The sequence below is a fragment of the Lepidochelys kempii genome, chromosome 6, assembly GCF_965140265.1.
Source record: "Lepidochelys kempii isolate rLepKem1 chromosome 6, rLepKem1.hap2, whole genome shotgun sequence".
In the NCBI taxonomy this organism is placed as follows: Eukaryota; Metazoa; Chordata; order Testudines; family Cheloniidae; genus Lepidochelys; species Lepidochelys kempii.
Window position 1 is genome coordinate 109,464,575 of NC_133261.1, and position 26,686 is coordinate 109,491,260.

The window sequence follows — 26,686 nt, forward strand, 5'->3', positions numbered from 1 at the left end:
GTCCCAAAACATAATATCATAGTGACTAGAGGTGGTTTTAAATGCAAAGGTTGGAAATAACAGTGATGGGTTAGATAAAGTTAAGACAGAGTCCGTCTGAGCAAAAATCACATTGGGGAAGAAAACTACTAGAGGCCCCCCCTGTGATAGTGCTTGGGGTGTGCTATAATGTTTAATGTTTTCAATGAAGTAAATACTAATGGAAACTGGGTGATCATGGGAGACTAACTTCCCAGATATAGACTGGAGGACAAGTGCTAGTAATAATAATAGGGCTCAGATTTTCCTAGATGCGATAGCTGATGGATTCCTTCATCAAGTAGTTGCTGAACCGACAAGAGGGGATGCCATTTTAGATTTGGTTTTGGTGAGTAGTGAGCACCTCATAGAAGAAATGGTTGTAGGGGACAACCTTGGTTCAAGTGATCAAGAGTTATCAGTTCAAAATGAACGGAAGAAAAACAAAAATAAAACTACGACTAGGGTTTTTGATTTCAAAAGGGCTGACTTTCAAAAATTAAGGAAATTAGTTAGGGAAGTGGATTGGACTGAAGAATTTATGGATCTAAAGGTGGAGGAGGCCTGGGATTACTTCAAGTCAAAGCTGCAGAAGCTTGCATCCCAAGAAAGGGGAAAAAATTCAAAGGCAGGAGTTGTAGACTAAGCTGGATGAGCAAGCACCTCAGAGAGGTGATTAAGAAAAAGCAGAAAGCATACAGGGGGTAGAAGATGGGAGGGATCAGCAAGGAAAGCTACCTTATTGAGGTCAGAACATGTAGGGATAAAGTGAGACCGGCTAAAAGTCAAGTAGAGTTGGACCTTGAAAAGGGAATTAAAACCAATAGTAAAAGGTTCTGTAGCCATATAAATAAAAAGACGACAAAGAAAGAAGAAGTGGGACCACTCAACCCTGAGGATGGAGTGGAGGTTAAGGATAATCTAGGCATGGCCCAATACCTAAACAAATACTTTGCCTCAGTCTTTAATGAGGCTAATGAGGATCTTAGACATAATGGTAGCATGACAAATGGGAATGAGGATATGGAGGTAGATATTACCATATCTGAGGTAGAAGCGAAACTCGAACTGCTTAATGGGGACTAAATCGGGGGACCCAGATAATCTTCATCCAAGAATATTAAAGTAATTGGCTCATCAAATTGCAAGCCCATTAGCAAGAATTTTTAATGAATCTGTAAACTCCGGGGTTGTACCATATGACTGGAGAATTTCTAACACAGTTCCTATTTTTAAGGAAGGAAAAAAAGTGATCTGGGTAACTACAGGCCTGTTAGTTTGACATCTGTAGTATGCAAGGTCTTGTAAAAAAAATTGAAGAAGAAAGTAGTTAAGGACATTGAGGTCAATGGTAAATGGGACAAAATACAACATGGTTTTACAAAAGGTAGATCATGCCAAACCAACCTGATCTCCTTCTTTGAGAAAGTAATAGATTTTTTAGACAAAGGAAACGCAGTGCATCTAATTTACCTAGATTTCAGTAAGGTGTTTGATACTGTGCCACATGGGGAATTATTAGTTAAACTGGAAAAGATGGGGATCAATATGAAAACTGAAAGGTGGATAAGGAATTGGTTAAAAGGGAGATTACAGCGGGTCATACTGAAAGGTGAACTATCAGGCTGGAGGGATGTTACCAGTGGAGTTCCTCAGGGATCGGTTTTGGGACCAATCTTATTTAATCTTTTTATTACTGACCTTGGCACAAAAAGTGGGAGTGTGCAAATAAAGTTTGCAGATGATACAAAGCTGGGAGGTATTGCCAATTTAGAGAAGGACCAGGATATCATACAGGAGGATCTGTATGACCTTGTAAACTGGAGTAATAGGATGAAATTTAATAGTGAGAAGTGTAAGATGATGCATTTAGGGATTAATAACAAGATTTTTAGTTGTAAGCTGGGGACGCATCAATTAGAAGTAACAGAGGAGGAGAAGGACCTTGGAGTATTGGTTGACCACAGGAAGACTATGAGCCGCCAATGTGATATGGCCGTGAAAAAAGCTAATGGGGTCTTGGGATGCATCAGGTGAGGTCTTTCCAGTAGAGATAAGGAGGCATTAGTACCGTTATACAAGGCACTGGTGAGACCTCATCTGGACTACTGTGTGCAGTTCTGGTCTCCCATGTTTAAGAAGGATAAATTCAAACTGGAACAGGTACAGAGAAGGGCTACTAAGATGATCCGAGGAATGGAAAACCTGACTTATAAAAGGAGACTCAAGGAGCTTGGCTTGTTTAGCCTAACCAAAAGAAGGCTGAGGGGAGATATGATTGCTCTCTATAAATATATCAGAGGGATAAATACCGGAGAGGGAGAGGAATTATTTAAGCTTAGTACCAATGTGGACCCAAAAACAAATGGATATAAACTGGCCATCAGGAAGTTTAGACTTGAAATTAGATGAAGGTTTCTAATCATCAGAGGAGTGAAGTTCTGGAACAGCCTTCCAAGGGAAGCAGTGGGGACAAAAGACCTATCTGGCTTCAAGATTAACTCGATAAGTTTATGGAGGAAAAGGTATGATGGCATAACATGATTTTGGCAATTAATTGATCTTTAACTATTCTGGTAAATAGGCCCAATGGCCTGTGTTGGAATGTTAGATGGGGTGGGACCTGAGTTACTAGAGAGAATTCTTTCCTGGGTATCTGGCTGATGAATCTTGCCCACATGCTCAGGGTTCAGCTGATCGCCATATTTGGGGTCGGGAAGGAATTTTCCTCCAGGGCAGATTGGAAGAGGCCCTGGGAGTCTTTCACCTTCCTCTGCTGCATGAGGCACAGGTCACTTGCTGGAGGATTCTCTGCACCTTGAAGTCTTTAAACCATGATTTGAGGACTTCAGTAGCTCAGACATAGGCGAGAGGTTTATTGCAGGCGTGGGTGAGTGAGATTTGGTGGCCTCCATTATGCAGGAGGTCAGACTAGATGATCATAATAGTCCCTTCTGACCTTAATATCTATGAATCTATGAAAGTTATGGGCAAGTGTGACAGGGGTTTTGACATCAATCAAAATAGTGAATGATCAATAGAAATTTGTAGTGTGAACAACCTAGTGTTAGGTGGAACAATATTTCCTCATAAAGAAATCCATGAAGTAACATGGAACTCCCCAGACAGTGCTACCAAGAATCAGACAGACCACTTCTGCATTTCAAGAACCTTGCACAGCTCTTTGGCAGATGTACGTGCACAGGGGAGCAAATGTGGGCAGTGACCATAACTGTTGTATTGCTCACTTGAAGATCAAGTTAAAGAGGATGTCGAGGATTAAAAGAAGACCGTGCATAAACAGCACACAATTAAAACACCTAAAGACAAAAAGTGCTTTTCAGCTTGAACTGAAGAACAGGATCAGTGTTCTAACTGAATTAACCAAAGAGAACCAAGACATTGATACTCTGTGGGAAATCGTCAAAGGGTGCTATCTAGAAAATGCAAAGATAGTTTAAATAACAACAAAATCTAAAAGGGAAGAATGGATTAGCAATGCTACTTGGGCAGCAGTGGAAAAGAGAAGTAGAAAGCAAAAACTCATGAATGGTAAGACACGTGAAGAGACAAGCAATTGGCAAGAAGAATACAGAGTTCTACATAGAGAGGTAAAAAGGAGGAGTGCTACAAGAGATAAAAGGGCATATACTGATAGAAAATGTCAAGAGGCTTAAGATGCTAGCCAAAGAGCTGACTTTACATCCTTATGTAAGACAATCAAACAGCTAACAGGAACTTTAGCACTACTGCAGGTGCTATTAAAAGTGCAAATGGAAAGACCAGAAGAGGAAAAAGGGAAAGATTTGTGGTACATTTTTTAAATAGACCAAGCCCAAATGACTTACTATAAATACGTGATGAACACCTAGCACTAGAGCTTCATATTGATTAAGAAGATATTGCAATGGAAGAAGTTAAAAAAGCCATCAGTAAACTGAAAATGGGAAAGCAGCTGGAGAGGATAACATAGCTGGAGAAATGGTTAAAGCAAGTGATGAAACAGCCCTCCAAAACCACAAGGAAAGTCTGGATAGAATATGGAACGACTAAAAGAACCCAACCCAGTGGAAGAAAGCCCTTATAGGAAAATTGCTAAAGAAGGGTGACCTTACAAACTGCAATAACTGTAGCGAAAGCACATGACTCTCAGTGCCTGTGAAAATCATGTACATCATCATCCTGAAACATATCAAGAAACAAAACAGATCTACAACTTAGACAGGAACAAGCAGGTTTTAGACCACTGAGATCATGTGCAGACCATACTGGCATTATAGAACAAAGTGTGAGGTGGCAAGCACCACTTGTGATAAATTTTGTAGATTTCCAGAAGGCTTTTGACACTGTACCCAGAGATGGTCTTTAGAGAATTAGGGCATATTATGGAATACCAACTAAATAATTAGAATAATCAAGGATCTATAGGTTAATGCCAATGATAAAACATAATTGAATGACCTCATTTTTGCTGATGACATGTCCTGCTTAGTTCAACACATCCCTTAATGGAAGAAAAGACATTGCTTTTGGCAGACACAGGAAAACAAGGTGGTTTGTCCATCAACAAAGGAAAGACAAAATATATGGCTATCAATGTCCCAAAAATAACCATTAGAGTGGACAAAAACATTTCAAGTCATTCATTTTACCAATCTAAGGAGTGAGAGGTACAATGATGGTGATAAGTCGCTAGATGTCAAGCAACGAACATCAAAAGCAGCAAAAAACTGTTATAACCTTGAAAAGATTTGGAAAAGTAGCATGACTGGCACTGGCAAAAATATGAATGTTTAACATGTGCATCATGTCTGTCCTCCTTTATGGCCAAGAATCATGGAAATCTACAACAGAAATTGATAAGAAGATCAACTCATTCCCAAATAAATGCCTGCAAAAGATCTTCAGAGTCCATTGGAAAGAGTTTCTTGCAACATCAGAAATTCTAACTAGAGCAAACCAACCTAAAGCTTGGATTGCTCCTGCAGAGTTCATCACTAAAAAGGAGCGGTGCGTGGCCAAGGTACGGGGATTTGTGCCATCCTAGGGGAAGGTGGCTTCCCTGGCATATGTCAGGGTGGGCCATCAGGTGCAGTGGGTACCACAGTGTGCTGCTACAGCTGGACGGCAGCAGGGCCACCTACTTAACTACCCCAAATTATGTTATCCTTGGGTCACTTCCTATCAGTCTGGAGCTCTTTAGTTTGGGACATGGTCAAGGGCCTAGCAGACTCTTCTCAGCATCCAGTTCAGTTAATCAGCTTCCGGGTTTTCAACTCCCAAAGAGCGGGGAGAACCCAAGTCCTGTGCTAGTAAAGCTAGTTGCCACTCCCTACATAGCGTTGCTTCCTAGTGTCACATGCAGTTCATTCCCCCTCCTCCTGAGCTACCAATGCCTTTTGAAAATGTTCCTCCACTAGAAATATGCCTTGCACCTGTTGAGGGTGGGCCTCTATAGCCCAGTTGCTCTACTCCCTACCCTGGTTCAGCATGAGGCCTGTACACCACATCACACAGTATCCTTCCAGGCATCAAAGTTAGGCTGACTGGTCTATAATTTCACAGGTCCTCTTAGGTCCCATTTTTAAAGATAGGTACTATGTTTGCCCTTCTCCAGTCTTCTGGGACTTCACCTAACCTCCACGAGCTCTCAAAGATAATTGTTAATGGTTCTAAGATTCAACTAGCTTCAGCTAGTTTCTTAATTACCTTAGGATGAATTTCATCAGACCCTGCCGCCTTGAATATATCTAACTTATCTAAATATTCTCTAACCTGTTATCCTCCTATTTGGGCTTGCATTCCTTCCCCCTTGTGGTTAACATTACTTGTGTTGAGTATCTGGTCACCATTACCTTTTTCAGTAAAGACGGAAACAAAATAGCCATTGAACACCTCAGCTTCTTGATGTCCACAGTTATTAGCTCTCCTTCCCCACTAAGTAGGGGACCTATACTTTCCTTCATCTTTCTCTTGATTTTTATGTATTTAAAGAACCTCTTCTTAATGCCTTTTACATCCCTTGCTCAGTGTAACTCTTTTTGTGCCTTAGCCTTTCTGATTTTGTCCCTACATGATTGTGCTATTCTCTTGTACTCCTCCTTAGCAATTTGTCCACGTTTCTACTTTTTTATAGGATTCCTTTTTAATTTTCAGGTCATTAAAGAGCTCCTAATGGAGTCATATTTGCCTCTTATTAGTCTTCCTATTTTTCCTTCGCATTGGGGATAGTTTGTAGTTGTACCTTTAATATTGTCTCCTTGAGAAGCTGTTAGCTCTCCAAAAATCCTTTTTCCCTCTGATTTCTTCCCATGGGAATTTACCAGCCAGTTCTCTGAGTTTGTTAAAATCTGCTTTCTTTAAGTCCATTGTCCTTATTTGGCTGCGCTCACTCCTTCCTTTCCCTAGAATTATGACAACTATCATTTCATGATCACTTTCATCCGAATTGCTTTTTACCTTCAGATTCAATACTAATTCTTTCCTGTTAGTCGGAATCAAGTGTAAAACAGCTGTCTCCCTGGTTACAGTCTCCATTTCCTGGAACAAAAAGTTGTCCACAATACATTCCAAGAACTTACTGGAAATTTTGTGTTTTGCCATATTACTTTTTCAACAGATGTCTGGGTAGGTAAAGTCCCCTATTACTACTACTGCAGAATATACATGTATACTTATATACACACACACAGATACACTAACACATTTTATTTTATTGCCAGATTCCTAAAAAAGCTCAAAATAATTACAGTGATTTAGGAATTTTATTCTAATTCTGAAAGAACCTCTACAAATTGATATAATTTCCTAATATTTTATACTTTCCCAGATTCAACACAATCAAAATTATAGAAGGGGGGTGTAACGGGTTATACCAGACCCTCTGAGGCCCCAGCTGGAGGCCTCGTGGTATTGCCACAGCCCACCCCAAAAAAGGGCAGTGGAGAGGGTCTTCTAAGCTGCCTAGAGTGTCTGTGTGGGACACAGCCAATCAGGGCCCAGAAGCCTAGTATAAGAAGAGCTGCAGGGCCAGCGGGAGTTCAGTTCCTTGCTGGAGCTGTAGGAGTGTGGATGTATGTGGCTTGCTGACGGAGCTACAGAACCCTGGACAGGACAGGACAGGACAGCCAGAAGTCGGGGAGAGAGAGAAAGAGCCTTGAGCTGGTTGCTGGGACTCCATTAGGACAAGGCCCTGAGGTAAGGATGAAGATGGCGTGGTGCTATGGGAAAGTGGCCTAGACACTGAGGCACCCCAGAGGGGTAACTGAACTCTAGTGGCCCAGCTGGAGAGCTGTAGCCAGGAACCCCAAGCGGGTGAAGACATTGTCTCCAGAGAGGGAGCCCTGGGGCACCGCTCTATCCCTGAGCAGGGACAATCTGAGAGAGAGAGTGTGCAGACACACACACTCGGCCAAGGGGTGCTCATGAGAGGCAAGTGTACGCCACTACAGGGAGGTAAGTCTTTTTTATTACTGTGGCATTTGCTCTGAATAGCAAAATGATACCTCTGAGAAGGCTGTAAAATACATAGCAAACCCCAATAACTGGCCCCTCCAGTAAATTGGGGTCTGAAGTTGCTGGGGTGAAGACACCTGAATTTGTAGAAATGTGAGTCTAGACTGGTATTAAGTCACCTCTTCTTTTCTTAGGTATTCATTTGTAAAAAGCAACATGAAAGAGGCCTGGATGCTTGAGTGCTATGTACTCATGCTACAGAGCTCTGAAGCAGTGTTCTCTTATCATTTAAAAGGCAAGGACTGCATCCAGAATCTAATATTCAAGACTCAGAAACAGCCAGTACATGCTCGGTAGGCCGTACCAGCACTTTTCTAAAATGACTCGCTTGTTCTCAAGGATCTCAGCTTTCATTTTAATAAAAAGCAAGCCTAGCTGTTATGGTTGGGAAGAAAACCTTAAAAAATGTGATCCAAATGTACCTGAAAAAGAGATAAGTTTGCAAAGGCATAGAACAACAGCTCTGAGGGGTGTGAACTGCCCCATTCATCTCAGTGAGGTGTGAACTCAGATGCCCAGTGATTATAATTTCAATGTAATATTGTTAATTCTTTTGTCCCCAGGTAAAAAAGGAAAGGGAGGGTCACAATCTAGTCACAAAAATGAGTGAGGTCTCATCTTGGTGCCACAGTGGTTGGCACCCTGGAGAGCACCACTTACTCTTCCCCTCCTTGCCCCACCCCCTGCAAGGATCCCAACGGCGCACAGAGACCATGCCCAGTCATTCTGAACAGCTGCACAATATGCTGAAAGTAGGCAGCGCTTCTTTGATGAGCAGACCTTGGAAGAGCACCACCACTTCTCTCCTGCCCCCGGCTTACAATTAGAAGATGCATTTCCTAGTGTTGCCAACTCTGGCGTTTTTATTGCTAGTGTCAGGAAAACTGGTGTTTTTTCTTAAAACCCCAGCTGCTAGTCATGTGGATATGTGAGAATCTCCACTTTTTTTTTTAAAAAAAAAAAAATTATGCTTCTAGCCTTTTGGTTCTGAGGAAAAACTTGAAAACCTGACCCAAGTATGGGCTAAAGGTTCAAAACCGTACATTGGGGGTTGAGATTTATAAGCATGGGCCTCTCTTGTAGTGGCATATCAGTGTTACAGGGCCTCTTCTCAATCTCCCCAAGAGACAACACCAAAAAGTAGCTTCTTGCTTCCACCAATTTAAATAGGATCCTTAAAGTTTTCCACTCTCCAATCCCAACAACACACTGGCACTTTGCTTGCTATAATTCGTCAGCTCAGCAGAGAGAGTCTACCCATGTTATGCATTACTTTCACAGATCAGGTTTTACTTACAGGAATAAGCCATTATGCTGTCCCATTACGAGAGCCATTTAGCATACTTCAAAATCTCTAGACTGAGATCCTTCTCCCTGCTCTGGCCCCTTTACTCTGGATAAAAGGGCCAGGGTGGTGTAAAGTTGCTCCTAGTACAGATACTGTGGAAGACAGGCATTGACGACGGGCCTGGAGTGGAGCTTTGGGTGGGAGGGTTGTGTTGGGCCATAGCATGCAGTGCTGCAGAGATTCTGGGAAGTGCTGCATCCCCAAGGGGAGATGCAGGAGGCTGCTGTAACTTAGACAGGCCCACAGAGCTATCTAAATTATGACAGTGCTGAGGACCAAAAGCCATCTTAGCTCCCCATCCCCTTAGGTTGTGAGTTCTGTGCAGCACCTCGCCCCTAGAGTTTATCTTTAGCTTTGGTACAAACACCTGACTCAGTGAAAGCTCATACACCAAAAACCTGCAAGTGAGATTTCACACCGTTAGAAACTGAACTGCTTAAATGCCATCTTTAGTAGCAAAAGTATAGCTAAGACTTGCTTTATGGTTATGCCTCTTCTGTCCTAGCCCTAAGAGGCAAATGTTTGTTCAGCAGGGTATTAAAGGAACACAACGATTAAGCATGTTTGTACTATCAGTTTTTAAAAAAAGAAAGATATGAGGAGTTACCACGTATGGGCAACTCAAATTACTTCTCACAATCCTAATTCATTATTAGATCAATTCTGGAGAAGACATCTGACCATAACAGATGAACTCTTGAGAAATCCCTTAACAAATGAAATAGCATTCCAAAAATTAGTGGGTGCTGTGGGACTGAAAGGAGGAGCCATGAAGATAACAGCATATTGTTTAGCTAACTCAAGACTTTTCACCTCCTTTGTCATTTTAGAGGAAGCAGAGCAGGCCCATCTTGTTACATGAACTTACTTGCTGTGCAGAGAAAGCACCAAGAACTTGAGCATTACAGATCCTGACTACTAATTGTTAGAAACCTGGCAACATGTCTTTTGTCTTATCCAATGTCAGATTTTTTGACACAGTCCATAAAAGAGTTTAAGAAAAGAAGCATCAGATTTATTTGGACCCCACTTTCTTTTCAGATAGGCACTTAGTGACAGGTTTCTGAGTTATCTGGGAAACCTCAACTAGAAAAATCCTGAGCTCAACATTTCATTGGTTAAGATCAATGTTTCCAGACTTTCCTCTGTCTCTGGAAATTTGCAACCTGTAAAATTGAATAAGTCTTGTGATAAAGGGCCCAATTTTATTCTGGTTTCAGAGTAACAGCCGCAGTTTACAGAATACAGTTTCTGTATTCGCAAAAAGAAAAGGAGTACTTGTGGCACCTTAGAGAGTAACCAATTTATTTTATTCTATTTCACACCATTGATTTCAGGGTTTTTGGTTCTGAAGAGATGACCTATCAACCTGCCAGACATTTGCATTCATGGCCTGAGCGTAGTCTCTCTCTCTCTCTCAGAAATTTAAGATTCTTGTCTGTATAAATACACCAGGTAGCTAAATGGGTCTTACATTTTGCATGGCATCCTGATACTGCGGCAGCGATGACAGCTGTGACTCAGAGTGGTACGGGGATAACCCTTTTCTTAGAGTCCTCAAATCCCCAGAGCTAGATTGCTGCAAAGACAAAGAGAAAATAGGACAATCTGTATTAACTAGAGGAAGGAAAATAATGCTTATTCTGCTTAGAATTCTTTATTAGCTTTTCCTTGTGACTATTTCTATTCTGTGGCCTGTTCCCATAATAACTTTTCCCTGAAATCACCGTTAAAATGACTATGATAGTTAAAATGCTTTTCCTTTCCTCAATTCCTGGAAAAACACTGTCAAGTGGTTGGAGATTAAGCATTCACAGATAGACTGGGCAGATATTTTATTCATCTAAATTTCAGATCATAAAAAAAAAAAATCACATTAATATGCAGATGGGAAAATTATTCACATGAACTCTGACTTCATACCTGCAAAATAAAAAAGTATTTTTAAAAGAATAGTAGCATGCACCAATCAGAATACACTAGAAACCATTTTCTAGCTCTCCTTTTAAGACTATTGGAATTGGCTATTCCAATTGGTAATTGGAGAGTAATAAGAGTTTTTAAATATTGACATTCTCATTTATGAAAGCTCTCGCATGTGAGTGACACCATCTCTTGTTTGGCTAAGAACTTCTTGCACACACAGAGTCTTGAATAAATTCTACATGCCATACAAATAAATGTTATAAATCACACACATTCTCTGGAAAATAATACATGATCATTTTGTGGTTAATGTGGGTATTATAATGGTACTGCATAATCCCCTTATGAGGGAGTCTCAGTCTAGTTCCCTCACTTGGTGAATCTGAAATGAGATACTCTTAGAACCAGCAGAATTGTTTTTAAAAGATCCAGTATACCTGAGGATGAAATGAAGGATCTGGGATGAGAATTATATCATTTTATTAACATAAACTTGCCATTAACTTAATATATTTTAAGAGTATCATGCAATACATTGTCCTCCATTTTAAAGCTATAAAAGCATAACCTTTGAGATTTCTATGCTCCATTAAAACTTTTGACTTGCATTTGCTGCAAAAATGATATTTTCCCCTTCAAAAGAACTAAAGAAAAACCATTGGTGCAATAAACTTTAATAGAATGTCTCATAAATCAGCTCAACTGTTCAGACAACAAAAAAGCCACCCTAGTAACCCCAGGGGTTGACTATAGCCAAAACCTTGAGCACTCTTGTCACTGCAGCATTGATGGTGGCTGTAATTCCACTGCTTGGTCCCATTTTACAGCAGAGAAGTTTGGTTCCCTTAGAGCGCAAACACCATTTTCCCATTATTGACAGCAGAGATTTTTTTCTTGCAGTGATCTGTTCGGGAACTCAGTTTCTGAGCTCTCCAATACTATATTCTTCTAAAAAGATCCAGTGTGATCTAATGAGTTCACAGCTACAGCCCGCTAACCCTATTCTTTTACAAGCTGTGCAGAGATGACTAGTCTTCATGGCAGTCATCCTAAAGAACTGGATATTACTGCCGCATAGTTTAACCTGCTAGAAGTGTTTTATCCCTTTGCAGTCAGTTGCCATAGAATTATTCGCACAGATTGCGCATTGACACTTTCCTTGGAATTGTAAGATGGCATCAGAAGTGATCATTGTCTTGTTTCCCCAAATTTTGCATTTCACAAGTGAAGTGTCAAAGACAGCAATATTTTGAAACGTAGCTCACTCTTGCAGGTAACATGCACTTAGAACTGAGGGCAAGATTTACTTCACTGTATAAATGCCTGGGCTTTTTATGGGGGAAGTTTGGGGAGAAGGGTTGGATAGGTCCATGCAAATCTGATGACTAGACACCTTTGTTTAATGACAGTATCCCACAGGTCTACTGTGTAATCGTTTCTTGGCTGATTATGTTGAAACAGAGGATTTGTCCTGGCTGGCTGTGCAAGCTACAACCTGCACCTCACCTGTCACATATGAACATGTGGCTCCACCAGCCTCCATGCTGGATCCCAGCACTGTGTTATCTACCGTTGGCCTCCATTTTGCCTTGACATTCCTGGCCATGGTGTACGGTCCCCTCTTGCAGCTGAGTCAAACACACGCATATATGCACACACGTGAACAAAAAAGGCAAATAGTACAGCAAGGAATTTTAAAGTTCTTGCTATGTGCTAGAGTGATCACAGATGCATTGGCTTTTATCCATAATGCTCCACTCCAGAAGGACAATGCAGGCCTTTCTGAGGATTAGAGTGCACGACCCAACAGGTAATTCTGCTGCATTGGAAGATTACAAACTGCGCTGATGACAACGTGCCACTTTCTGACACAAACATGGAAGGGAGCAGGTGAATATGGATAGAGATGGGCAGTTTGCGGCTATTTATTTCTATCTTTCAGCATCTCGCTCTCCAGCCTCAAGATGAGTTGTTCCCATGGAGAAGGGTCCTGGTACTTTGGACCGAGTGTTCATTTTCTCTAGCACAAGTTGCACTGACAGCAAAGTCAAAGTATCCCTGTGAATGAATCCCCCTTATCCCTGAGTGCCCCCTTAGGGCACCCAGCCACAATGCCAGGGTTAGTATCCCAGTTCCCCTTTCGGGCCCCTAAGCACTCCACAAAAGGCTCTCTTAGCTCAATAATACCTTTCCTTGAGGCTGGTTTATCAGAAAAACACAGTGCATGTATCTTTACAAAAGTCCCAAAACATGGTCCATGTATCACCCCTCAGTGCATATAGTAATTAAGATCCCACAACTTCTAGTTCATCAGCATAACACATACCATAAGCAGCATCTTCCACCACATCTGGGCTCTTCCTCAGTCCTCTCCTGTCCTTCTGCCAGGACAGCAACCCCAGACCTTCCAGCAGGGCAGGCAGGCACTGTGCCCAGATCCCAGGAAGTGGCCGGCATGTCCCCCCGGCTCCTAGGCGGAGGGAAGGCCGGGGGGAACCATGGCCAATGGGAGCTGCAGGGGCAGCGTGCGGAGACCCTGGCCATACCTCCAGCTCCTAGGAGCCACCTGAGGTCAGCGCCACCTGGAACCCACACCCTGAACCCGCTCCTATGCCCTAACCCTCTGCCCCAGCTCAGAACCCCCTCCCACATCCAAACTCCCTCCTGGAGCCCTCACCCTCTCTCGCACCCCAACCCCCTGCCCCAGCCCTGAGCCACCTCCCGCATTCATCCCCAACCTGGAGCCCGCTCCTACACCCCAAACCCATCATCCCCAGTCCCACTCCAGAGTTTGCACCCCCAGGTCGGAGCCCTTACCCCCCTGCACCTCAGCCCACAGCCCCATCCCGCATCCTTAACCCCTCATTTTTGACCCTACCCCAGAGTCTGCACCCCCAAGTCCACGCTCGGAGCCTGTACCCTCTCACACACCACAATCCCTGCCCCATCCTGGAGCCCCCTCCCACATTCCGAACCCCTTGGCCCCACCCCCATCCCCTCCTGAACCCCAAACCCCTCATCCCTGGCCCCACCCCAGAGCTCGCACCCCCAGCCAGAGCCCTCACCCCCTTCTGCACCACAACCCCCCTGCCCCAGCCCGGTGAAACTGAGCTAGGGTGGGGGAGAGCGAACGACAGAGGGAGCGGGGATGGACTGAGCAGGAGGGGGGCCTTGGGAGGGGCAAGGGTGTTCGATTTTCTGCAATTAGAAAGTTGGCAACCCTACTTGGAAGCCAGCAGGCTACCCACTCTGCTGATCTCTTGCCTTCAGCCCTCTGGCTCCCACTCTGCAGCATGGAGACATCAGCAGGAAAGCCCCTTCTCTGCTCCCGTTTAGCCCTCTCTGGTCCGTGGCACTCCAGCTTGGGAGTTAGCAGATAATGCCCTTCCCTGCTTTTCTGCCTTCAGTCCTCTGACCCAAGCTCTCTCCAGCTTGGGGAGATCAAACAGCAAACCCCTCTTGCTGCTCTCCTGCCTTCCAATTCTCCCTGATCCCTTATGGTCCTGGGTGCTGTCTCATCCCCTTTATTGGCCAAATAGGGGACACCTGTTCTGGTTGCAGGAAAGCTGGGCATGCTTCACTTAAAGATGCCAGCTGCCCCGTGACAATCCGTCTTGCCAAACAATTTAAGGCAACCAAGCTTTTGCCTGGTCTACATACAAGGTTGCACTGGTTTAGCTAAAGATGTGATTTTTACACTGATTAAAGAGATTGGTACAAGCCCCAGCATGGACACTATTCTAGTTTCAACCTGGTTTATAGCAGTTTAGTTTGTGCTGGTAAATTTACAGATTAAACCAATAAAACTGAGGCGCCACACAGGGGTTTACATTTGTTTAACTAAATCAGTTTTAAAACCAATTTTAGTTGAACTGGTGCAACTTCTGTGTTTAGACAAGGCTTCTGGTTGTTTCAGTGGTTGCTGTTCATGAGTCTGATCCAATGCCCTGGAGATCAATGTAAAGATGCCCACTGAATTCAGTCAACACTGAATCAGGCCTTTAGATAAAGAAAAATGTTACAAACCATTGAGAGAACCTTTGACCGCCTGTCAGCATCGGAAGTGTCCAATATGAAAATAAATGTGTTTAGGAAGCAGTGAATGGGAGTTCATGCTCCTTGTTGCTCCATTGTTCTCTCTCTGAGTCTCATAGTTTTGGAGAAATCCATTTCTATACTAGTGGCCAATCCAGCTCCCATTGAAATCAATGCAAATGTAAAGTCAACAGTAGGGATTGAACCACAGACCTCTGGCTCTAAAGCAGAACCCTGTGCTGTCTAAGCAAATTCTCCCTTCACAGGATACAAACATCTCTTTGAAGTCAAGAAACTTAACCACCTCAGTAATGGTCTTTCCAGGTCAGGGAAGGCACATTAGTGGGGTAGAGTAGAAAATCTTGACCTGTTTGGGCTACACTTTCAGTGCTATTGCTCCAGTCCCTCTCATGAGCACTAAACAGTTTTAGTTTCCTTCTACAATTTTCTTTCAAAATGTAACTTGCTCTATGAAAACTGGTTTCCTCCAACAGCCCATAAAGCACATCTCAGCACCATTATTTATATGACGGAAAAAATCCATGTTTTTCCTGGCTGCAGAAGAAAAGCGTTCCAATTAAACTGGTGCAATTACCTCACAGACATTCATAAACATTTACACATTCATCAGACTTTGCTATCAAGGTCTAAAGCTAACCAAGGAAAAATGTGAATCCCTCATTAACAGGCAATATGACTAATGATGCATCAAAATGAGAAACTATTACACCATTTAAACCTAAATTAAAAATCCTGGTATTTGCATTGTTAGTTCACTCACAAAATGAAATCCCTTATTCCCTTGCCCAATTTTCATTACTGAGATGGAAGTGACTCCTAAATTACTTTTCTCATTAGAATGGCATTTAAAAGCACTATTGCTGATCACCTCTGTTCTCCATCACTGTTCGGAGATGATCTTAGTTACCAGGCAGCAGGTCTTTAGTAAATCACTGTTCAGTAAAGTAATTTTACAAGTCTTGTGAAAGAAAATCCTTCATACGATGAAAAGCTTCACACCACTGAACTTAGTTAGGAGTCAGTCCTGCTTCTAATGGGAGCAGGAGCAAGTCCTTAAAGAACAAGATACATCCCAAAGCACACACTGATCTAAGGGCCTGATCCTGCTTTCCTTTTTTCTACGCAGTACTTCCCATTGGCTTTCTGGGTACACAAAGAAAGCAGGATCAGGCACATAAAATCACTTAAGTGCAAGGTCTCACTTAGCTCCAATTCAACTCCCATAGTAGTCAAACAGAGTGTCCATCCATTACTCAGTGTGGAACTCTGTCCCCCTTCTAGTGGCTGAGCAACATACAGTCATTGATGAGCCTGGTACAGGTTTACCTAACAGAACAGTGGCTCCATGTCTAGTTGGCAGCCGGTATCAAGTGGAGTGCCCCAATGGTCAGTCCTGGGGCCGGTTTTGTTCAATATCTTCATAAATGATCTGGAGGATGGTGTGGATTGCACCCTCCGCAAGTTTGCAGACGACACTAAACTGGGAGGAGAGGTAGAAATGCTGGAGGGTAGGGATAGGATACAGAGGGACCTAGACAAATTGGAGGATTGGGCCAAAAGAAATCTGATGAGGTTCAACAAGGACAAGTGCAGAGTCCTGCACTTAGGACGGAAGAATCCAATGCACCGCTACAGACTAGGGACCGAATGGCTCGGCAGCAGTTCTGCAGAAAAGGACCTAGGGGTTACAGTGGATGAGAAGCTGGATATGAGTCAACAGTGTGCCCTTGTTGCCAAGAAGGCCAATGGCATTTTGGGCTGTATAAGTAGGGGCATTGCCAGCAGGTCGAGAGACGTGATCGTTCCCCTCTATTCGACATTGGTGACACCTCATCTGGGAGTACTGTGTCCAGTTTTGGGCCCCACACTACAAAAAGGATGTGGAAAAATTGGAAAGAGTCCAGCAGAGGGCAACAAAAATGATTAGGGGACTGGAACACATGACTTATGAGGAGAGGCTGAGGGAGCTGGGATTGTTTAGTCTGCAGAAGAGAAGAATGAGGGGGGATTTGATAGCTACTTTCAACTACCTGAAAGGGGGTTCCAAAGAGGATGGATCTAGACTGTTCTCAGTGGTAGCAGATGACAGAACAAGGAGTAATGGTCTCAAGTTGCAGTGGGGGAGATTTAGGTTGGATATTAGGAAAAACTTTTTCACTAGGAGGGTGGTGAAACACTGGAATGCGTTACCTAGGGAGGTGGTGGAATCTCCTTCCTTAGAAGTTTTTAAGGTCAGGCTTGACAAAGCCCTGGCTGGGATGATTTAATTGGGGATCGGTCCTGCTTTGAGCAGGGAGTTGGACTAGATGACCTCCTGAGGTCCCTTCCAACCCTGATATTCTATGATTCTATGAACAGTCTTTCAACTCAGGCAGTAGAGGTTGGTGTTTTAGAACCAGAGGTCCTGAGTTCAATCTGCACTGCCGCCAACCGACTCATAGGCATCATGTTACATTTGCACCCATTTCAATAGATTTCTCCAAAACTATGAGACTCAGATAGAGAACAGTGGAGCATACGCACCAAACCACTGCTTCCTAAACACATTTACTTTCATGTCAGACACTTCCATCATTGACAGCCCATCAAAGGTTCCCCCAGTGCAGTTATTTACTAATTCTCTGGGGATGACTATTAAACAATAAAAGATGTTGTATTAATCCTAAAGTCTTGAGTCAGAAAAAGACTTCTAATGGGCCGGATCTTGAGGTCTATACATGGTGGTTACTCAGCTTAAGCCTTAATGAAGGAAATGAGTCCAACTCTGCCCCTGCTTAAATCAATGGGTATTTTACACATTCACTTCAGTAAAAGTGGGTATGGAGTTACACCTTAGTGAAAATTGACTAACACCATAAGTTTCTCTCTCTTCAAGAATATAGGTCTAATCATTAATAAAACTATAATAAGAAGTTGAACTGGGTGAAAAAATAGGGAACATTTTTCACAAAATTTCATTTTTTGTTAAAAATCTCAAATTTTTGACAAAGTTCAATTAATTCTAATAATAAACTTTTAAAAACCATTATCACACACCTGAAGTCTGAATCAAAACCTATTATTCTTCCTAGCAAAGAGAATAAATTGTGACCTGTTACTTTTGACCTGCTGTGATCAGGGTGATTCAATCTGATTACAATGCAAATAGCATAAGAAGACAGATGATGTTTATGTTGCTATTTTAAGGTTAGGGTAACAAGCAGAAGCATTTATTTTCCTTTTTCTTTCTGTCTGGTTAGTGCTATAGCTATATTGAACCAACTGTGCAGATAAGAACTTTCAGGCAAGTTAGAAAAATAATCTTTTTAGTTACACTTTAGGCTAACTTCTGCTAGAGAGGATGGAAAAACAGAACAAATAGGACAGGTTTCAGAGTAGCAGCCATGTTAGTCCGTATTCACAAAAAGAAAAGGAGTACTTGTGGCACCTTAGAGACTAACAAATTTATTTGAGCATAAGCTTTCGTGAGCTACGGCTCACTTCATCGGATGCATTCACGCATCCAATGAAGTGAGCCGTAGCTCACGAAAGCTTATGCTCAAATAAATTTGTTAGTCTCTAAGGTGCCACAAGTACTCCTTTTCTTTTAACAAATAGGACCTAATTCCTATACACTAGGATATAATAAAATGGACCATTCCTATATTAAAGTTAAACAGAGAAAGACCCAAATTTCCTTGACAGCCACCCAGATCTTCCTCAGCATTTATGCATAAGATTAGTAAAGCTAGGGAACTATTTAAATTAGAATTATGTTCTAAAATAACCCAGGAATATTAGAAAATGACATTTTCAGCTTCCAATAATCAATGAATTAGCATTCGGAACCGAGCTTATACAAGTGCTCATTAACTGAAAATACTATTCTCTCCTTTGTCGTCAGCTGAAATAGCCTAAGATCTCTACAGGAGGGGAAAAAAAGTAAATTCTCCATTTGTGTCCACATGCTACTGAAGTATTAGAACCTTTTCCCTAGGTTGTTCTGTCAGATTGTCTGTATTTGTTTGTTTTCCTCTTGGGTAATTTTTTTTCCTTTTTACCTTCCCACAGTCTGTCAAAGCTGACATTTGCTAGTCCCATTTGCATGGAAAACAGAAAGAAGCATCACTCTTGTGAAGCCCAGTGCTGTTGAAGAGCATCTTCTAATGATAACTTGCATGTCTGGAGTTTTTATTTACTGTCAGTGGAGTCCATTCAGGAGGGGATTGGGAAGCACTGAGTGGACAACTGCAGACAATGTCACAGACTCTGGAAATCCCAGGGGGTCATAATTTTTAGACACTGCACTATAAGCTTCATCTTTCAACCATTTTAACTTCTTGATGCTGAGTTAGAGAGACAGCTGATTGTGTGTTATACTGGTGGGCTCAGCTCCTTGCCTGGCAAGGTGAGCCATTACATCAGGAGGTTTCCCCCCCCCCCCATATGAAAAGGACTTTCCTATGGCAACCTGACAGACATAGGCTCTGATTATGCTTTCATTTATCCCCCTCTTCCCCCACCTCATGTAAATCAGGAGTAACTCCATAAAGCCAATAGCCTTGGAATGGTGTAAAACGGGTATAAAATCAGAACTTGGCCTTTAGTCCACTAACATTCATTTTAAACCGAACAGCAGAGCTTTTACATTGGAAAATGATATCAGACTGTTGTAAGTTCTGAGCAGAAGCATTATGAAAGGTGAACGGGAAATGTTACACACACACAAAGTATATTGAAGATCCAAAACCACAAACCAATTAGGCACAGAGCATGATATTTTAAAACAGAATAGCTGAGATTCATTTACTTTTGACTTACCTGCTAAGCCTCACATTCAAGGCTCTGAGTTTTCCTTGCAAGAATAGAAGAGGCCACTAAAACACACATTTTCTTGAAGTGTTACTGGCATTGGTGGTGTCATCTATTCTTTCAGGAGAAATGCAGATTCCTGAACTTGGAGGGTAGCCAAGATTTTTGATCACTTTTAAATGATACCCACAGGTCATAATATCATAACTGTATTACACCTGTTATGTACCAGAGCTTTAAAGGAAATTATATCTTAGCATGCAGTAAAACTAAATGGAAAGGATCCTTAGATCTGCTATAAACTCAACAGTTGCAATATACTATATTTTTGTCAACAGCATTGTAAAAGATTTTCCTCTAAAGTGTGTACATGTCACACCAGCATCCCAACCTCTAGAGAGATGGACAATTTCCATTTTTAGTGTCTGCTCCACTCTCCCACCAGCTCAGGGTTTGATTTTTGTCTAATTTAAATATTTAAGGTGAAATTCACCCCATCCACAGAGGCAGGAAAAGACATCTGGACCATTTGAATGATTAAGGGACTTTATTGCTTTATAGGCCCTGACCCTCTCCATAGGGGCTAATTTCACTCCGATTATTTTGGCTTCACGCTAAAGGTCTAGAACAACACGTAGGCTTCAAAAAAAGAACAGGAGTACTTGTGGCACCTTGAAGACTAACAAATTTATTAGAGCATAAGCTTTCGTGGGCTATAGCCCACTTCATCGGATGCACAGAATGGAACATAGAGTAAGAAGATATATGAACTGAACAAGCCCCTGGTGGCATGGCTAATCTGATTAGGTTCTATGATGGTGTCACTTGAATAAATATGTGGACAGAGTTGGTATCGGGCTTTGTTGCAAGGATAGGTTCTTGGGTTAGTGTTCTTGTTGTGAGGTGTGTGGTTGCTGGAGAGTATTTGCTTCAGGTTGGGGGGCTGTCTGTAAGCGAAGACTGGTCTGTCTCCCAAGATCTGTGAGAGTGAGGGATCATTTTTCAGGATAGGTTGTAACTTTTGATGATGTGCTGGAGAGGTTTTAGTTGGGGGCTGAAGGTGACAGCTAGTGGTGTTCTGTTATTTTCTTTGTTGGGCCTGTCCCAATGCCAACTCTGTCCCCATATTTATTCAAGTGACACCATCATAGGACCTAATCACATTAGCCACGCCATCAGGGGCTCATTCACCTGCACATCTACCAATGTGATATATGCCATCACGTGCCAGCAATGCCCTTCTGACATGTACATTGGCCAAACCAGACAGTCTCTATGCAAAAGAATAAATGGACACAAATCTGACATCAGGAATCATAACATTCAAAAACCGGTAGGAGAACACTTCAACCTCTCTGGCCACTCAGTAAAAGATTTAAGGGTGGCAATTTTGCAACAGAAAAGCTTCAAAAACAGACTCCAACGAGAAACTGCTGAGCTTGAATTAATATGCAAACTAGATACCATTAACTTGGGTTTGAATAGAGACTGGGAGTGGCTGGGTCATTACACATATTGAATCTATTTCCCTATGTTAAGTATCCTCACACCTTCTTGTCAACTGTCTAAATGGGCCAACTTGAGTATCATTACAAAAGTTTTTTTTCTCCTGCTGATAATAACTCAATTAATTAGCCTCTTACAGTTTGTATGGCAACTTCCACCTTCTCTGTATGTGTAGGTGTGTGTATGTGTATATATGTTCTTACTGTATGTTCCATTCTATGCATCCGATGAAGTGGGCTGTAGCCCACGAAAGCTTATGCTCTAATAAATTTGTTAGTCTCTAAGATGCCACAAGTACTCCTGTTCTTTTTGCGGATACAGACTAACATGGCTGCTACTCTGAAACATAGGCTTCAGGCAGGGGACATGTGGAAAGTTAGCAGTCTGAGTGCTGGAATCCTGATTGGCTGTGTATATGGAAGCACTCTGATTTCATTTGTGGAGGAAATAGGGGAGGTGGGGGTAAATCAGAAGCTGATTAGCTCAGGCTCTTGTGCAGGTAGGTAACAGAGGCAGCTGTGGGGAGTGGGGAGGTTGGGTTGTAGCGCTGGGTGGGAACTAGTATATAGAGGTTGGTGGAATTGGGGCCAGAGTTCAGAGAGTGAGTGAGTGAGTGAGTGTGAGAATGATGGATAGAATTAGGGTTAGGTAGAAAAGACAGTGAAAGAACATGTCTATGTTGTAGTGCAAAGGCCCTGAAACTTGGGAGGAGGTAGGAACGAGCTCATATATGGGGACACAGGTTAGGAAGCAGATTAGACAAGTGAGGCTGGTGAAGAACTGGGCAGCCAGGGGCTGAGTTCCTTCAAATTTGACAGCTGAAAGGAGGGTGGAAGATATCAGAAGCTGGAAACACATGTCATCTGCAGTGTCTCGGTGCAATTTACTGAGGAAGGCCTGTAGACTATTGTAAGGGTTAATTTAGGGAGGGGGCAATGTGTTTATGGACAGTACTACAATACATTATCTAAGTCACCTTCCTGTTGCTGTGGTGTATATACTTCACCACCTACAGGCAGCAATTCACTGCACCATAATTGTTCTAGTAATTGAAATTGCCTCAATTTTGACACTCAGCAATCAGTTGTTTGCATCTGGGTAATTAAATGGAAGATTTAGTTTGAAAGCTTTTGCTATTATTCCAGACACATACTGGTCCAGAAGCCATTTAGCTGTGAGCTCCTCGCACTGGCAAATGGCTTTGATTTGAATAGTAATTTTTGATAGTACAGTCTGAGTTTTGACAGATTTACCCATATCTTTATCACCAGTGCAGAGCAGAAAAGTTAGAAATAATTAGGAGTGCATTTAATACATTCAGATGATTAAAAATGGAAATTGCTAACTGGAAATTGCCAACATAAGCCTCTGAAAGAAAGATCCACCAGAGCACCAAACAGCCACCACCAATACTCAGAGGCAGTCCCACAGATCCAAAAAACTCACAGCTTAAAAATGTATTAGGTCTTGCTACCTTAATGAAATTTCTTGGCAAGCTGTTGCGGTCAGTCAGCTAGAAGGGAAGAAAAGAATATTATACAACTTAAAACTTAATTAAAATATAAAAGAAAAGACACTTTATTGTCATGGTAAACTTTAATCTTTATTACAGATTACTAAAATAGGACCTTTTTAACATTCAGGCTTTGACAAGATAATATTTGAGCTCAAAGACCTTTACAAACATTGATAAATTAAAATTCACAGAACCCCTTATCAGACAAATAAGCATAAATAGCCTAATATCCCTATTTTAAAGATGGGGAACCTTGGACAAAATTGGCAAAATTTGTATACCCTTACTTATACTGAATAATACCTTACTTCACAAGAACACCTCTTGAATTCAATAGCCATACCTGTGCTATAATATTCAGCATGATTAATCTCAGCATTACATCATTGACTTCAGTCAAGTTACTTCTGATTTACACTGATGTAAGTAAAATCAGAAAAAAAAAAAAGGCCTTAAATGACTTGTCCAGGATCCCACAGCAAGTCAGTGGAAGGGCGGGGACAGAACCAAGAATTTCTGCCTCCTGGCCATGTTCTCATATCACTAGGTCTGACCACAAGAACGAGGGGTGACATTCTGTGCTGCGCCTCTTAAAAGGAGTGTGATTTAGGTGGTGTTAAGCCACCTTTGCACCCTCTTGATCCTGGGCTGCTTTGCAGCCCCTAGAGCAACATAGACCATCTAAACAACCTATCCCCAGATGCCTATGGACTGCAGCACTACCCAGAATCCCTGCAACATTAAGTGCTGTGACCCCACTCCCAACATGCCCTTCCCACCTCCAGCTCTGCCCTTCCCTGCACGCCCTCTGTGCCAGCACTTGTGAGGAGGTGCTCAGAAGACAGTCTTATGGCTGTTTTCCATATTATCTGAACCAGAAGAATTCTCCACCTGTTCAACACAGAGCTTTTATGGGTCCTCAACACCACCCCAGACCTTTTACACAGCATTAAGGGCGTGGAGGGAGATGAAACTCTTCCCTATGAATACAGTTTTGACTAGAATACACTTAATTTGATGATTGAGACAGAAGCTTTACATACAAGTTGTCAACTAGCTTCACATGAGGAACATACATAATACGGGTAAGATCTTCAAAGCTGACTAGAGTATTTAGCCATCCAACTCCCACTGAAATTGATCTCTCTCTCTCTCTCTCACACACACACACACACACACACACACACACACACACACACACGTACGGCCAGAGTTGATGGCCAGGGTTGTCAGCAGGGTAATGCTCTCAAATCCGGATTAACAGAGTCACAGAGTTTAAGGTCAGAAGAAACCACCAGATCATCTAGTCTGACCTCCTGTACATCACAGACCACTAATACCACACAGCACCTGCACACTAACCCCAACAATCAAAATTAGTCTAAAGTATTACAGCCCACATGAGATTAAATTACAGTGTGCCGCCGGCAGTGAACAGACGGGACTGAGGTGCACCAGTGCCCAAGGAATGGATTAGATGAGATATACCCAAACGATCTTGGCAAGTGACCTGCACTCTATGCTGCAGAGAAAGGTAAAAAACCCCATGGTCACAGCGCCTCTGACCTGAACACAAGAAGCAATCCTCTGGATTTTATACTCTGGCCACAAAGCACCAGCACATGTAAGATGGCACAAACAGGGTTGGCCATATTGCTTTTGGTATTTCCAGTAGCTGAAACCATCAGCATCCTTGGTCAGGATCTAAATGGAGGCTGCACATCTTCATCTGGCTTCAAGGCAGCTCTTCAGTGCTTTGCAGCTGCATTTTTAAATGCCAGTAAGTAAACCCTAAGCCATTACTTCCTCAGCTCCCATCCTACCGTCTCCCCTACAATCCATTATGACATGAACTAAGAACTGAATTAAGTTTCAGCCATTAAAGATATTGTTACCAATCATGCTTCAGCAAAACACATGTACGACGTTAAGAACATCTGAGCAGTCCCATTAGTTTCAATGGGACTGCTCATGTGTGCTTAATTTTACATGAGCATTTGGTATTTTGCACCTGACTGTTTATTGTTTGGGTGGGGTTTTTTTTTTGAAGAAGAAGAGACACTTCTCAAAATACTGCAGATGAAAGGAAAGTTAAGGGATGAAATTAAAGACCCCTCTGTTTAATATCTTCTATGTCACGTATAGCACTTTTAATCAGCAGATCTCAAAGTGCTTTTTAGAAAAGGTCGGTATTATTATCATCCCTATTTTACAGACAGGAAAACAGAAGCGCAGAAGGTAACCTGACTTGCCCACGGTCACCTAGCAGGCCAGTGGCAGTGCAGGGAAGAAGAACACAAGTCTCCTGAATCCCCATCCAGTGCTCCATCCAGTAGGCAACTGGGGAAGCTCAAGTTAATTTCACAGGTGACACACCCAAAATCCTTTTGTGTTTCTCTCTTCTGGAACAAGATGACAACTGTGGGAACAAGATGCATTAGGGGCCTTTGAGAAAAAGTGGCACAGAAAACAGCTGGGGTTCCAATGAACAATACAGAATATATTTGTGTGTGTGTGTGTGTGTTTAGATTTTTAAGATATGACTGGATCTTGGCCTTACACAACACCAAATCAGGAGTAACTCCTCTTGTGTCAATAGGTGCAAAAACTGATGATGTGAGAACAGAATCAGGCCTGTAGATTTCAGACTGTACATCTCACTGGCTTTTGCTTATACAGGGAGTGGTAAATGAAGATTTGAAGAGGCAAAGCAGCAGATGTCATTTGGTTAAAGTGCTGAAAATTGGAGTTCTTAATTGACAGAGGAGAGATAATGCTGTGGGGAAGCATTAATGAATAGCAGGAGATTGTTAATAAGAGGTTTAGCAGAAGATTTCAGCATGTAAAACTACTATTTTAAAAAAAGAAAAGGAGTACTTGTGGCACCTTAGAGACTAACCAATTTATTTGAGCATGAGCTTTCGTGAGCTACAGCTCACTTCATCAGATGTTTACCGTGGAAACTGCAGCAGACTTTATATACACACAGAAATCATGAAACAATACCTCCTCCCACCCCACTGTCCTGCTGGTAATAGCTTATCTAAAGTGATCAACAGGTGGGCCATTTCCAGCACAAATCCAGGTTTTCTCACCCTCCACCCAAATCCAGGTGAGAAAACCTGGATTTGTGCTGGAAATGGCCCACCTGTTGATCACTTTAGATAAGCTATTACCAGCAGGACAGTGGGGTGGGAGGAGGTATTGTTTCATGATTTCTGTGTGTATATAAAGTCTGCTGCAGTTTCCACGGTAAACATCTGATGAAGTGAGCTGTAGCTCACGAAAGCTCATGCTCAAATAAATTGGTTAGTCTCTAAGGTGCCACAAGTACTCCTTTTCTTTTTGCGAATACAGACTAACACGGCTGTTCCTCTGAAACCTGTTACTATTTTAAAAATATTTGTTATCAGCATCTCCATGGGGTATAAGCAATAAATATCAGTGCCAGTAACAATGCTCTCTGTCCTCTGTAGAAACGGAGACAAGGAGCTTTAATACATCATTAACATTCGAGAATGGTTGTCTTGTCTTTTCATTTTTATACCAGCAGAGAAAGATCAGTCCAATAACTCATGTGAGGCTCAAGTAATCAGCTCAAATGAAAATACAGTATATAATTATAATCACCCAACTGGCAATCTTTGCTCAAGAGAGAGAGACCAAGGACTGGAACAGCTGAGGTTGTTGCTGGGGCTCAGATCCAGGGCTTTTAGTCTCTTACATCCATAAGTACTATAATACAAAATGGAGTTGTTTCCATTGCCATTCAGCGGCTGGTCGGTGGCTTGTATGCAATAAGTTTGGGAGTCTCAGACCAGTGGAAGGTGTCTGCAGCACAACAGTCAGCTCCACAATCAGCCCCTTTTCTTGGCAAACTCATGGAGACGCCAAGGACTGAGGCACCGATTCAGCCCAGTGCTTAAATACATGTATAACTTTAAGCCTGGGAGTAGTCTTGTTGGGCCACAATCTCCAGCCTCCTTTGGTCACTTTGCGCCACTCAGGTG

The 26,686-nt window shown here is 42.3% G+C and overlaps 1 protein-coding gene across 3 annotated transcripts in view; it reads right to left on the reverse strand.

The window, feature by feature from the left end:
• Positions 1-26,686, reverse strand: part of CCDC85C (coiled-coil domain containing 85C) — a 161,792-nt gene that overhangs the window by 23,295 nt on the left and 111,811 nt on the right. For 2 of the 3 annotated variants that reach the window (XM_073349617.1, XM_073349619.1), the window contains exons 3-4: positions 22,635-22,673; positions 10,356-10,460 (exon numbers count right to left, since the gene is read on the reverse strand). In XM_073349617.1, the coding sequence (XP_073205718.1) occupies positions 10,356-10,460; positions 22,635-22,673 (144 nt within the window). The remainder of the gene's footprint in view (positions 1-10,355; positions 10,461-22,634; positions 22,674-26,686) is intronic. The other variant, XM_073349618.1, reaches the window with a different exon arrangement.